The sequence below is a fragment of the Polyodon spathula genome, chromosome 4, assembly GCF_017654505.1.
Source record: "Polyodon spathula isolate WHYD16114869_AA chromosome 4, ASM1765450v1, whole genome shotgun sequence".
Lineage (NCBI taxonomy): Eukaryota > Metazoa > Chordata > Actinopteri > Acipenseriformes > Polyodontidae > Polyodon > Polyodon spathula.
The window spans coordinates 61,681,336-61,695,256 of record NC_054537.1 but is presented as its reverse complement, the minus strand read 5'-3'; the positions used below and the strand labels follow the sequence as shown (position 1 = coordinate 61,695,256).

The window sequence follows — 13,921 nt, the reverse complement described above, 5'->3', positions numbered from 1 at the left end:
TCAAGCCTGCTGCACTCATGGACGCAGTGACATTGAAGGTTAACGGTTACATTTCCATTTCAGGGAACCAGGGTTATGACAATAACCTAAAGTTCACGTACAAAATATAACCATTACCGAATGTGTCAGTATACCCAAGCCATTGCAAGGGCAAGATTGCTGCACCACCAGAATGCTACAAGGCTAAGCTGAGACAGCCTTGTATGTTACTATTCGGAACCCCAGTAACATATAACTTGGGCTAAAAAATTCAAGAAGAAACTCACCCATATGCCTGTGTTGTAAGGGTCGACTGAGAACCCGCCTTAACGCTCTAGTTTCAAAACCAGGGTTTTGAGGATCTATGGCATTAAGTCTGTAGAACCTAATGAAGGTATGGGGAGTAGCCCACACCGCTGCATAGCAAATGTCCTTAATAGATGCACCCTGGAATAAAGCCCATGAAGTTTCCTTGGTGAAATAGGCAGTGAGCTTTTCAGTTCTCTCTTGAGGTTAATGTTTTTGATTTATTTATTTAAATTTAGTGGTCGCCAATTGATTTTTACCCCATTTTTCTCCCAATTTGAAATGGCCAATTGCATTATTTTAGGCTCAGCTCAACGCTACCACCCCTGTGCTAACTTGGGAGTGGCAAAGACGAACACGCTGTCCTCCAAAACTCTGCAGGCCCGCCATGCAGCTACCTCGGAGCTACAGTGTCGGAGGACAACACAGCTCTAGGCAGCTTACAGGCAAGCCTGCAGACGCCCAGACAGTCTACAGGTGTCGGCCAATTGTGCACTGCCTCTTGAGAGCTCCTGTCCACGGTTGGGAGCCCCATGCTGTAGACATTTTAAATGACACAGAATTATGTTGAGATGGGAAGTAAATGGTAACATAATAAACATTTACAGTGCACTTTACAAAAGCGAATACATGTGTTTGTGAAGAGGAAAAAAAAAAAAAAAAAAAAAAAAAAAAAAAACTGTCTTTATACTCTGTACTGCCAAAGACTTAAACGTTAAGAATTGCTGTTTGGTATTCTGTCCTAAACCAGCAGTTTGTCAGTCCCAAATTGTTGCGACATAAATTATATGTTAAATAAATGGGGGGGGGGGGGGGGGGTTGTTAAATCAGACTATTCTGCCTCTTACTGCAACTGTTGTACCATTCAGTGGAGCTAAAATTGTACAGCAGTACTTGAGCTGAAACCTTCAGACACAAGGGGTACTGTTATAAACCACTAAATTATGGTATGAGAAGGGTAGGGTGTCAATACTTTTGTCTGTGACTGTGTGTGTGTGTGTGTGTGTGTATACATATGTATAATCTCCTAAATCAGTAAACATAATTGTCAAGTACAGCTGAAAAAATAAATTATATTAAAAAACAAAATTATTCAGAAGTCAACACAATAAAAAGAAAAACTTTCCTCTTCTTTATAAAGTGTCTTGTTTAATGTTTTAGCTGCCCCGGTCACAAACTCCTGGTGCTCCTGAGAACCTGCTTAACAATCAAGCAGTAAAGAATACAGTTTAAGAAATTACAGCACATAATTATTATTATTTTTTTTTTTTTCAAATCTCCTTTTTTTTCTTGCTGTCACATACCCAAAATTAAGGGTGCCAGGACTAATATCCTGTCTGAAATCCTAAATTATAAGATGTGCAATCAGCCATGCAAAAAAACATCAACGTTTATATACAGTCCTAAATATCGCCACAAAAATATCTCCACAACCCCCAAATACCTTTTCTTAACCTTAAAACTTAACATTGTTTATTGGATCTATTTTTCCTCCCCAACTGCACACGATATTAAACTACATCATTTGTACCAGAATTATTTTATATCAAATGCAGTGTTTCCGAACCTGGAATCTCCTTTGCACCACGTAAAAGGCACTTGCACAAAGGGTGCAGGGTATGAGCAGCCATTTATTTATATTATTAGTTGAGAAGCAATATAGTATCCTGTTGAATTCATGCAAGTCATCCAAAAAAAAGTCCATGCACCCAGCATCATCCAAGCAGAAGGGAAAAAAATACAAACGTTTAGTGAATCAACTTGATGTGTAAAGCTCTGAAAAAAAAAAAAAAAAAAAAAAATACTACTTATATTTTCCTAGCAAATCATATAAAATACACACCCCATCTCATAATCAAATAATCAAGCTGCTAAACCAGGACAGCTAATAAAAGTTCACAATGATCATACAGACATTGAATGGCCAATGCCTTCATTCATATAAATTACAAAAGAAAAAAAAAGTCTGCCAGTATTTTGCTATAAAACTAGATCATTATTCATGAACACGTTCCAAGGTGTTCCAAAGTGTTTGTGCTGACGTGAAAAGTTTAAAGCTTATGACACAAAGGGCTTGTTAATTTAAGTTGCAGTGCGTTGCTGTCTTAGCAGTTGCTGTCTCCACCCCTTACTGCTGTGACAGAATAGCGTTCCGGTTAGCTTTCATCTTCTCTAATCGCTTCACTAAGTGGCTATTGGTCATCTCCATCTCTTCTATCTTGTCCAAGGACGTTCTCAACTAGGTGAGGAATAAGTACAAAACAGTCAGAGGCATAGCTGAAACACCATATGATGTATGTGATTTAAACAGATGTTCAGAAAGATAGAGCAAGGATACGTTAAAATGTTATTATCATATTATATGGTTCCCTGAAATAGAAATGTAACCATTACTGAATGGGTATTTACCTCCTAGAGACCCGAAACCTGAATAAGATATAACAAAGCTGATCAGCAGAGCCTGTGATGCCGTCATGCCCGCCCCAAGGGTATAAAGGGCCGCGCAGATCTCAGTGTCATTTTTCCTTCAAGCCTGCTGCACTCATGGACGCAGTGACATTGAAGGTTAACGGTTACATTTCCATTTCAGGGAACCAGGGTTATGACAATAACCTAAAGTTCACGTACAAAATATAACCATTACCGAATGTGTCAGTATACCCAAGCCGTCGCAAGGGCAAGATTGCTGCACCACCGGAATGCTACAAGGCTAAGCTGAGACAGCCTTGTATGTTACTATTCGGAACCCCAGTAACATATAACTAGGGCTACAAAATTCAAGAAGAAACTCACCCATATGCCTGTGTTGTAAGGGTCGACTGAGAACCCGCCCTAATGCTCTAGTTTCAAAACCAGGGTTTTGAGGATCTATGACATTAAGTCTGTAGAACCTAATGAAGGTATGGGGAGTAGCCCACACATCTGCATTGCAAATGTCTTTAATAGACGCACCCTGGAATAAAGCCCATGAAGTTGCCTTGGTGAAATAGGGAGTGAGCTTTTCTGGATGGGGGAAAGTTGGCTTGCTCATCTGCAGTCCTAACTCTGTCTGCTGTCCATTTGGACAGCATCTGCTTAGACAGTGCTTGACCATCAGACTTCGCTCCATAGTAGACGAACAGTTCGTACTGCCTCCAACTTTCCCTCCTGTCAACATAACACGCTAGGGCCCGCACTGGACAGAGCGTATGGAGCTGCCACTCTGTCAGACTGGAAAGGAGCTGAAATAGCTCTAAAAAGAGGCAGCTGACAGAGTAGACAGCATGGACCTGGAGTCCACGCACACTCCTAGATAGGAGGCTGTCTGAGAAGGCGAGAGCTGGCTCTTCACATGATTCACCGTAAGGCCCAGCCGGTGACCGGTGCCAAGTTCTGTGTGGGCATCTGCCTGTGCTGGGGACAGGGCACAAATGAGCTAGTCATCCAGATAACCAAGTACTTTGATGCCTTTGAGTCTCAAATGGGGCCAGGATAGCTTCCATGCACTTCGAAAAGGCACTGGGAGCTAGAGAGAGACCAGATGGAAAGGCGAACCGCATTTACTTCCTGTGCGCTGGTTTTAATGGCGACGCAGAAACAGGTAACCTTGAAGTCCATGGCTGGCCTGATTGACATATTGAACCTCCATTGTCAACAAACAGGTTGACATATCTGTTTAGAATCTGTCTGAGGCCACCGTCCACCTGGGCACTAGGAAGTACCTAGGAGTAGAATCCTTTCTCCAACTGAAGGGTGTCTATCATGAGAACAGTCAGTTTTTGCAGCAGAGCTGCTACCTCTTGAAACACCACCGCAGTGTCCTGTGGGTCCGTGACTTGTTACAGTCACACCCCTAAAGGGAGGGGGGCCGTGCCTGAACTGCAGTTAGTAGCTGGTCTGAATGGTAGTAAGCACTCAGATGCCTGCCAAATTTCCAGATGGCTCCCTGAAAAGAGTCCCTGGGCCTGTGTCAGCAAACTCCTAGGGCTGCTGTATGGCTTGTGGCCTGGCCTGAACCTGTTGTAGCCTCCGCGGCAAGGAGCGTCAGACTGGTTCTGAACACCACCTTTGGTAGCAGACACAGCTGGTGGTTTGCGCTCTGGGGGTGGTCATGTGGGAAGCAAGCGCATCAGCTCCTTTGTGGATTCCCGCGAAAGGTAACAATGCTGCAGCATTTCGTCCACCGCGGGACCAAAGATATGCCCTGGTGCAATAGGGGCAACCAACAGCGGTGTTTGGTCCCCATCAGGCTCTTGTGTCTTGGAAAGACAAAGCTGCCTATGTGCGGCTACCAGCGCAGCCAGGTTTCTACCTACAGCCTGCCCGCTCAGTTTTGACAGACGGAGCAGGTTCTTGTTAATCAGGCGCAGCTCATCCAGTTGTGGTGTTGAGGGACAGTGGCAAATACAACTGGTAGGCTACCAGAATACTATTAAAGTTGCCCAGCCATGCGGCAAACGCACTGGCTGAATAGGCACGCTGGAGTATCACTTCCGAGACCTGGCACTGTTTGATGGGGCAAATAGTGGCCTTGGATAGAAGTGCTAAATTAGGTGCCTGTAAAACGCGTCAATTGAAGCCTCCATTGGCAGAAATTGGGCCAGACCCAGCTTCTTCGCATCAAGTGGTCTCCCAGCACGCACCATAAACCGACTGCAGCTAGTTCAGAATACTGCTGCTAGGATCCTTACTAGATGTAAAAAACGTGATCACATCACGCCCTGTCTTGCCCAGCTGTACTGGCTACCTGTAAATTTCAGGATTATGTTAAAAACTCTCCTGCCCACCTACAATGCCCTTCACCACACAGGTCCCGATTATCTACTCAACCTGCTCACCTCGCTATGTCCCTACCCTCAAGCAAAGGTCTTCTGACTCGACCGCAGGGTATATGCTGTCTGACTCTGACAGGAACGCCAGCTCCTGCTCGCCCACCTCCCCAAGAGGTGACGAGGGAGAGCACATCACCCTGCTGGCAATCTGCGCTCGTAGCCCTCTGGGACCGAACGTTCATGCAGTAACTCTGAAAGCACTGTTCCTTGGTGGGAAACTGTTTCCCACAGCTTTTCCATCTGCTCTGAGTTTGCTGATCGCTTGGAAAGACATCTCTTCTTCAGTTGGAGGAAAAGGAGAGGCAGAGGAGGATGAGGACCATGAATACGGCTTCCTGTATGGGCTACTTTCCCAGGTAGGTCTTCCGCTCTCCCTTGGCACAGAGCCATGGGTTGAGGACGCAGCCATTTCTCTACCAGAGGGTGATGGGGAAGAGTGCTGTGCAGGAGCGAGGGACGCAGAGTGCTCTGTAGAGCTCCAGGAGAGATGTTTCACCAGTGCCTCCTTTGCATGCTCTGGCCCCAGGCAGGAAGAGCATCTGCCATGCTTGTCCTCAACAGGAAGACATGCCCTGCATGTGTCACAAGAATAAAAACCAGGCATTATGCAAGTAGCAATGTGGTGTACAGTAACAATGTACAGGTGCTGCCTCAGTCTGCTTAAAGACAGCAACGGGAATATTCAAGAGCCGAACCAGACCAGCTTGGTACCGGGCCGGGGATGTAAGCACTGTTCAGTAGCCGGTCGGTACCATATCTGTTCGGTGAATAGAGCATCGGGCCAGTACGGTATGTTATTGGGCTAGTACCAGGTCGGTTCGGTGACTAACACGGGTAGGTATAGGTCGGTTCGGTGACTTTAGCACCGGGTTGGTACGGTACCGGTGCGGTAAGCCCTGGTTCAGTACGGTGTCGGGAACAGAGGGGGGTCGGTGACCTTGGTACCTGTATGGTACGGTACGGGTCCACCGGCTCACAGTTATCGCAGGTAGCACTGTACAGGGATGCCCACCTGTACAAGTACTAGCCTACTCAGTCAGTACTCACACGAGATTGAGGGAAGCCTGCTTGTTAGAATAAACTAACAGCCCTCATAATGGTGATGCAAAAGCTACCATCAAAACAGCATCAAGATGCTGTGGTAGAGATTGCAAGCAACTACAACCGAAGCAGCCTCTTGGTCCTGTGTGGCAGCGCTTAGTCTCTGAAAACAGAATATAAGGAATATTTCTCATCAAAATACAGTAATAACAAAATACTTTAACAATACAAACCGTCTCGTAATTTTGGCTGAAGCCAAAACGAGAATAAAATAACTAGACTGGAGCTATTGCAGCCTGCGGGAGAGCATGAAGTCACCTGACTTCCGTTGCTTGATCCCTTGGAAGGAGCGACTGAATCCGCTGGCTTCATGCGGTGTACAACAGGCTGTAGTGCACAAATACACGTACTTAGTAAAACTTATATAGAGATTATTTTTAATATCACATATAATTTGTGTAAAATCACAATACATGCGAAAATCTATAGCAGAAAAAGTACGTATCTGAACAGGCTCTTCTGTCAGGTCAGTACTTGAAAGGAAAAATGGTGCAGAGATCTGTGCCCGCAGTCCTTTTATACCCTCTGGGGTGTGTTACAGGCTCGGCTGAGCCTATCTTACTCTATCTGACTCACGTTTGGGATCTTTAGGAGGTAAATACCTGTTCAGTAATGGTTAAATTTCATACTTGAAAGGGAACCAGGAATCATGTAGAAGAAGTCAGGACATTGCGTCCCACAGTAGATATGCATACTTCTGCTATGGAATGCTCATTCCATGTTTCATCATTGCAATGAGCAATATAGACAGATCAACTATATCAATAGATCCCTTCAAAAAACAATCAAAATAAATGTTATGCTTGTGGAAAGAAAGCATGCAAAACCTGCACTAATAAATCAAGAACAAAAAAAATTGCTTAATGTGAATCAGAACTACCGTTTTACAAATCAGGCTCCTACTGTGTAATGCTTTGTAAATCCAACGAGAGGTGTCAGTGTATCTGCCACTTGTGTACATAAAGGCTTAAAAAAATGACAACAAAATGAGTATGACAGTTAAACAAGATTCCTTGTTGAGTTGTATTTACCTCTCTTTGAAGTCTCCTCTTTTCTGCTTTTAGTTCATCCTCAATTTTTTCTGAATTCTCACTGGATGCTTTGTACCGAGACACCTGCCCTTCAAGTCTGTTTATCTGCAAAAAGTAAAAGTATGTAGTATTGCTATAGAAAATAAGAGAATTATTAATCAATTTTGAACCTGGATCTACTGGGTATAAACAGTATGTTATGAAACAACATTCCAACCAACTATAATACATTTAATCTATCACAGTTTTGTTAATCATCAATTCATGATTAAGTACAGTAAATCCTTACAGGGATAATTCAATTTTGGATGATACCGCCAACCTCACAATTGGCTGTGCCACCAGACGGCAACATCAAGCAAGTCTCTTTGCACCACAGCAGCCTAACTAAAATAACAGCACACATCCTTGAAATCAACTTACGTTTTGTTCCATTGTACACATTTCTTGTTCTGCCTTGGACAACTTAAACTTGTATTCACTTATCTGTCTGTTGGCATCTCCTGGGAGGAGAAGATTAAACAACTGTTACACAGTCCTGTGTGGTTTAACAAACAAGGAAAACAACATGTTGTAGCTGTAAACCTTTACATTAATAAGTAAATAAATATAGAATTAATGAATATAATGCAGTCATTGGCTCGTTTGGAGCGGAATTATCAGTTTGCATCCACTGTTGAGACAAAAGTGAAAGGCCTCCGTAATACTCAGAGCTGAACTAAATGTCTTATTACCCCACAAATAAATAACTTACAAGTAATTGCAGTTTACAATTTTCTACTTATTTAAAATATTAATCCAGCCCAAGTGTTACATCTGTGTCTTGCAAATACAATGGTATTAAAAGCTTACAGGCTTACTGCAACATATTCATTCCACTTCAGTATCTGAACTGTGATTTGTTTAAGCAGCTTATGAAACCTGACAATGAAAATGGATTTTAAAAACTTAGATCTGTGTGCCGCATAGATCAGGAGGATGGATTTCCTTTTCATAACATTATAGTTTTTTTTTTCTTATCTAAAACAGTGTTATGATCTTTCGCAACTTCTAAATGACTATCAATTTTACTTGAGATATTACAGCTATGTATGTGTGTTCACAGAAATATATAGATTAATATAGATGCAACTATGTCTCAATTAAACAGTTACTTAGTAACTGTTTAATAAACAGCAGCAAACACAAAATTAGAGCTACCCGTCTCATGAAAATGTAGATGGTGTTCTACATGTACATACATGAAGAAAAACGGGCAGGCATATCCTTATATCCCCAGATTTTGTTGTTACTCTATGACTAACTGGTGAAGCAAAACACAACTGGACAAGCAAATCTGCAACATGTTCTAGTCCAGGGGTCTCCAAACTTGGTCTACTGCTGGTTTTCGTTTCAAACAATCTCTCAGTTACTTAACTGAACCAATTATTGGCTTAATTAGTCAAGATTAACAGGTGTTTCAGAGCTTTAGCTACTGATGTTGTAAAGACAACTATAAAGCCTGCTGGATAGGGGCTCTCCAGGACCAGGGTTGGAGACTCCTGTTCAAGTCCCAGCAGAAGGTATTTAACTGCTCAAGAATATTATGTAAGCTCAAGTAAAAACAAAGTAAATTAAAATGAACTACAGGCTATTCAGTAATGGCCATCAGATTTATACTGTGAAGAACACAGTAAGAATTGCTTATGTACGTACTCTGCATTTCGATGAACTGCAAGTCTGTGCCGTTCTCAAGGCGCTCTCCGCCTGTTAACACGCTCTCAATCTTGGCGCTCTTCTGCCGTTCCTCTTCTAGCTGCATTTTCAGCTTCCTGATCTGGTGATAAAAACAAATAAAGAAAAACTCAGTAGTTTAACGATTTCCATTACTTTCCTTATGTAATTATAAAATGTTAGGTTAAATAGTTCACAGCAAAAGAATTAAAGAAGCTCCATGCAATAGTGGTAGAAAACACATAACTGTTTTGTAAAACAGGTCTTGTGTTCTTTAAAAAAATATATAAACAAAAACTCTAGTGCCAGTAACAAAAAAAGATATATATTTTATATATTAAATTATCAACTTTTAGGCAAAAAAATGTAATTGCAAATCTTCACAATCATAGATACCTGGGCTATGAGTTCTTCCTTTTCACGACGTTCAAAAGCATCGGACTGCAGCCTGACGTCTAAAGATTTAAAAAAATAAAATAAACAATTATTTATATAAATTATACAATTATATATATATATATATATATATATATATATATATATATATATATATATATATATATATATATATATATATATATAGACATATATACATAGACATAGACACAGACACAGACATAGACATAGACACAGACACACACACACACAGTACCAGTCAAAAGTTTGAGTACACTTGCTGGAAACTAGTTTTTTTTCATAACTGACAATGTTTTACATCGTATACGTTTCTGTAAATACTTGAAAATGAAAACACATGTTACAATGTACAAAACAAAACATAAGGAGTATCAAAGCAATGTTCAAGAAAATTGAAAACCGTCTAAATCCTGGATTCCTCAAAATAGCCACCCTTTGCCTTAATAAAAGCCTCACAAACATGAGGCATTCAGTTAACAAGTTTCAGCAGGAAATCACCCGACATGTCTTCCCAGCTCTTCTGCAGCAATTCCCTGAGATGTAGGGCACTTGTGGGTAGCTTTCCTTTGACTCTTCTGTCCATACAAGTTCTATGGGATTGAGGTCTGGAGACTGGGCAGGCCAGGTCATTAGACTGAGTTGCCCTTCATTTTCCTTCTTCGCCAGATAGTTCTTGCACAACTTTGAGGTGTGTTTCGGGTCATTATCTTGATGAAGAATGAAGGGCTGCCCAACTAGCCATAATCCTGATGGAATGGCATGCCTCTGAAGTATGCTATGATAGCCATGCTGGTTGAGCTTGCCATGGGCTTGATAAATATCACCAAGTCACCAGTAAAGCAACCCCAGACCATGACACTGCCTCCTCCATGCTTGACAGTGGGAACCACACATGCAGAACTCATGCGCTCACCCTCTCTGTGTCTTACAAATACTCGGTGGTTGGACTCAAATATTTCAAATTTTGACTCATCGGTCCATAAGACTGACTTCCACTCTTCAAAAGTCCAGTTTCTGTGTTTTTTGGCCTAGGCAAGTCTCTTCCTCTTATTCTGCACTCTTAACAATGGTTTATTTGCAGCAATTCTTCCAGTTAGGCCAGCTTCACGCAATCTCCTCTGAACAGTTGATGTTGAAACATCTGTACTTCTAGTAGCATTTAGCTGAGCTTGTATTTCAGGGGCAGTTAATCGCTGGTTTCGCAGACTTGTGACTCGAATGAACTTGTTCTCTGATTCTGAGGTCACCCTTGGCCTGCCTGACCTTGTTCAGTCCTCATGAGTGCCAGTTTCTTCAAATCGTTTGATGGTCTTGGCCACAGCAGTTACAGACACCTGCAAAGTTCTTGCGATTTGTCTTAAAGATTGACTTTCATTTCTTAAAGTAATTACAAACTGTCTTTTTTCTTTGCTTAACTGAGCGTATTTTGCCATTTTCTGCTCCCTTACATTCAGGAATGACAAACTTGTGCCTATGCTACCTATATTTATAGTAATCATGGACCCTCACCTGTTAACAATAATTGGTGAACACCTAACAGACACTTTTATACTTAGGCTAGTGTTCTAACACTGTGTTATACACATTTCAGAGTTTTAACTGACTTGGGCTTCAGACTGAAATCCCCTTGCTTTGGGTGACCATTTCATCGAAATTGACAAGATTTACAGTTTCATTTAAAAATTAAATTTTTGAATGCAATTCACTTATGATTATCAGCTTATATAAGTACACGTATCATATAATGAAATATTAAGTGTTTATAGACAAGTTTATACAGTTAAAAGCATAGATAATCATGAAAAACCTGGTTTCAAGCAGGTGTACTCAAACTTTTGACTGGTACTGTATGTATATATACACACACACATGTACAATACATATTATATATATATATCTATATATTATATATATATATATATATATATATATATATATTATATATATATATATATATTTTTTATGAAAAGAAAAATGTGTTAGTAATTAGAAGTTTCCACAGCAAAACACAAACTTTACTACTTCATACATTTTCAAAAGGGATTATGTGTATGTGTGCAAGGTATACAATCAGTACAGGTAAATCATGTAACCACCCCTCTTGTGATAACAGGCTCATTCACATAGGCATGCTTTCTAGGTGCACAAGACCATTCCTCCTGGAACATCTGCTAATGTCTCCATTGGTGGCTGGGGGAAACGATTGCTTCTGTGCCCTCTATTACAGCACATCTCACAGAAGCTGGATACAATTTAGGTCAACTCAAGTAATTGGATGCTGCAGTATTTCTTGAAGCACTGTACCCAGGGCAATCAAAAGGTGTTATAATCCAAGAAGTGGCAGCTGTTGATCTTTCAAGATTGATCACGTAGTTCCCTGAATAACACATTTCCTCATAGCCCTGGACAGTGCAGCTTGTGGCTGCCGGCTCCACTACCACTAGAAGGGGGTTCCATGAACGCAGCGAGAAAAAAAAAGCGTACACTGGAATCATACACACACCCGCACGCACACACACTCGTACATTCAAGTATACATCAAATTTTGTCTAAATTACTGTTTCTCAAACTGGGGGTCCCGACCAATAAGGGGATCACATGGTTATTGTAGGGAGGGACGTGTGATCAAAAGATGCTGTCATAACCTTAACATCTGTTTTTATTTTTTTACTTGGGCAATACAAAAACACTAGTGTAGGTAAGTAGACTGTATACCTAATGGTCCTTCTCCTGCAGATTCAAGAACCTGAGCAGCTTCTTGCGTCACCACAGTTATTGAACCAACCACAGGTTGATGGTTTAGATCACCATTTGGCATGCCTTCTGGGATAATCACCAGCCCATGTTTCTGAGGAAAAGACAGCACGTTATTGAGTCAAAGATTTTGTTTATGCATGCAATTAAAAACCAGACAATCACAACTTTGTGATTTTATTTTTTTACGTAGATATCAACAAGAGACTTTTGCAACTAATAGTAATATTTAATTGCAAAAAAAACCCCCAAAAAACAAAAAGAGGAAATATGCATTTGTCCATTTAAGATCAAAAAATATAATGGCAACTAAAAATGTTTGAGGCTTTCTCATCCTGAATTAAAAAAACACTAAACAGACTAAAGTATTACGATGGTGGAGACATCGGCCCAAGGCTTCCAAGAAATTAAGTAGAAAAATACCCCTAGAGTCTGCGAGAGCGGGGGCAGAAGATGACTCAATGTTGGATAACACAGTTAACAACTTAGGAACGGAAACAGATACGAGAATGGAGGGTACTTCACAAAAGACTGGTTCAAGATCTGCAGTTAGCAAAGACATGGAACTCCAGGTTTGTGTCCACAGCTGGAGCAAGGTGACAACGCTCAGGTGAGGATGAAATGCTTGGAGAAGGGACAAGGGCCTCGCATTAGTCAGTCAAATGAAATCCAGCGACAGGAAGCAAACCACAGTTTGCAGAATATCAGCACACTGTGACGAGGACTTGCATGGATACAACTAGTGATGAACCTAATGATCCTTGTGAATCCAGTCAGAAAAACCAGCGTAAGAGAAAAGAACCTCAACGGGCACAAGCCTGGAGTTAAATGGCCAAGAACTTGTGAGAAAACTGCGTTGAAAACAGTAAACGCTGACCTCTGTTTTGCATTGGAAAGGTTAAGTGGAACAGTTGAAAAGCAGTTAATAAATTTGGGGACATCATCTATGCATATGGAAGCGAGAGGTTTGGAGTTGAAAAAAGGAAGGCAAAAGTACAAACTATTCCTGGAAAGTCCAGGAGACTGAACGCTTAGTTACAAAAAGGAGGCAGCTGAAGAGCAGAACAAAGTCAGAAGGAGGCACTCAATCTGTTACAAAGGGTCATAAAAGATAAGCTTGTAACATTGCGCAGAGCTGAGCGCCTACGGAAATGCTGCAAAATGGAGCGTGCGAGAACTAACTTTTATAAAAGACCCATTCAAATTTGTAAAGTTATTCACCAGTGAGAAAAATGGTACACAAAGCATCTATGGTTGAGCTGCAGAGATATTTTGAGGAAACACACCGATTCAAAAAAGCAGGAGTCTATATCGATTCCTTCAGACATCCCACCTATCAAGCCACCAGAATACCAAATGGAGGACTATGTACCTAAGTGGAAAGAAGTAGAGCAAGCTGTGAAAAAGGGTTTCATCATCTCCAGGGCCTAATGGAGTTCCGTACAGAGTGTACAAGAGTGCTTCTGGAGTTCTACAAATCCTGTGGAAATTGATGAAAGTGGCATGGAAAAAACAGGTTGTACCAAGAGCATTACACCGAGCAGATGGGGTCTTTATATCAAAAGAAAAAGATTCTACAAGCATCAGTCAGTTTCACCCTATTTCACTGTTAAATGTGGAAGGCAAGATTTTCTTCAGCATTATTGCTCAGAGATTGCCAACTTACCAATTAAAAAGAACTTCTTCATTGACACTTCAGTACAAAAGGCCAGCATTTCAGGTTTCCCGGGATGATTATAACACATCGAAATAGCTAAAAAGGAGCGGAAGGAGCTCCATGTCACATTCCTGGATTTGCCTAATGCATAC

The 13,921-nt window shown here is 41.3% G+C and overlaps 1 protein-coding gene across 10 annotated transcripts in view; it reads right to left on the bottom strand.

Annotated features, from left to right (window-relative positions):
* Positions 1 to 1,414: 1,414 nt before the first annotated feature.
* Positions 1,415 to 13,921, bottom strand: part of LOC121314708 (leucine-rich repeat flightless-interacting protein 2-like) — a 69,468-nt gene continuing 56,961 nt past the window's right edge. For 2 of the 10 annotated variants that reach the window (XM_041248262.1, XM_041248261.1), the window contains one exon: positions 11,938 to 12,206. In XM_041248262.1, coding sequence (XP_041104196.1) covers positions 12,048 to 12,206 — 159 coding nt within the window. In that variant the 3' untranslated portion in view covers positions 11,938 to 12,047. Of the gene's footprint in view, positions 2,525 to 7,228; positions 7,334 to 7,651; positions 7,732 to 8,923; positions 9,045 to 9,337; positions 9,397 to 11,929; positions 12,207 to 13,921 lie in introns of those variants that run through there. The other 8 variants (XM_041248265.1, XM_041248263.1, XM_041248259.1 and 5 more) reach the window with 8 other exon arrangements.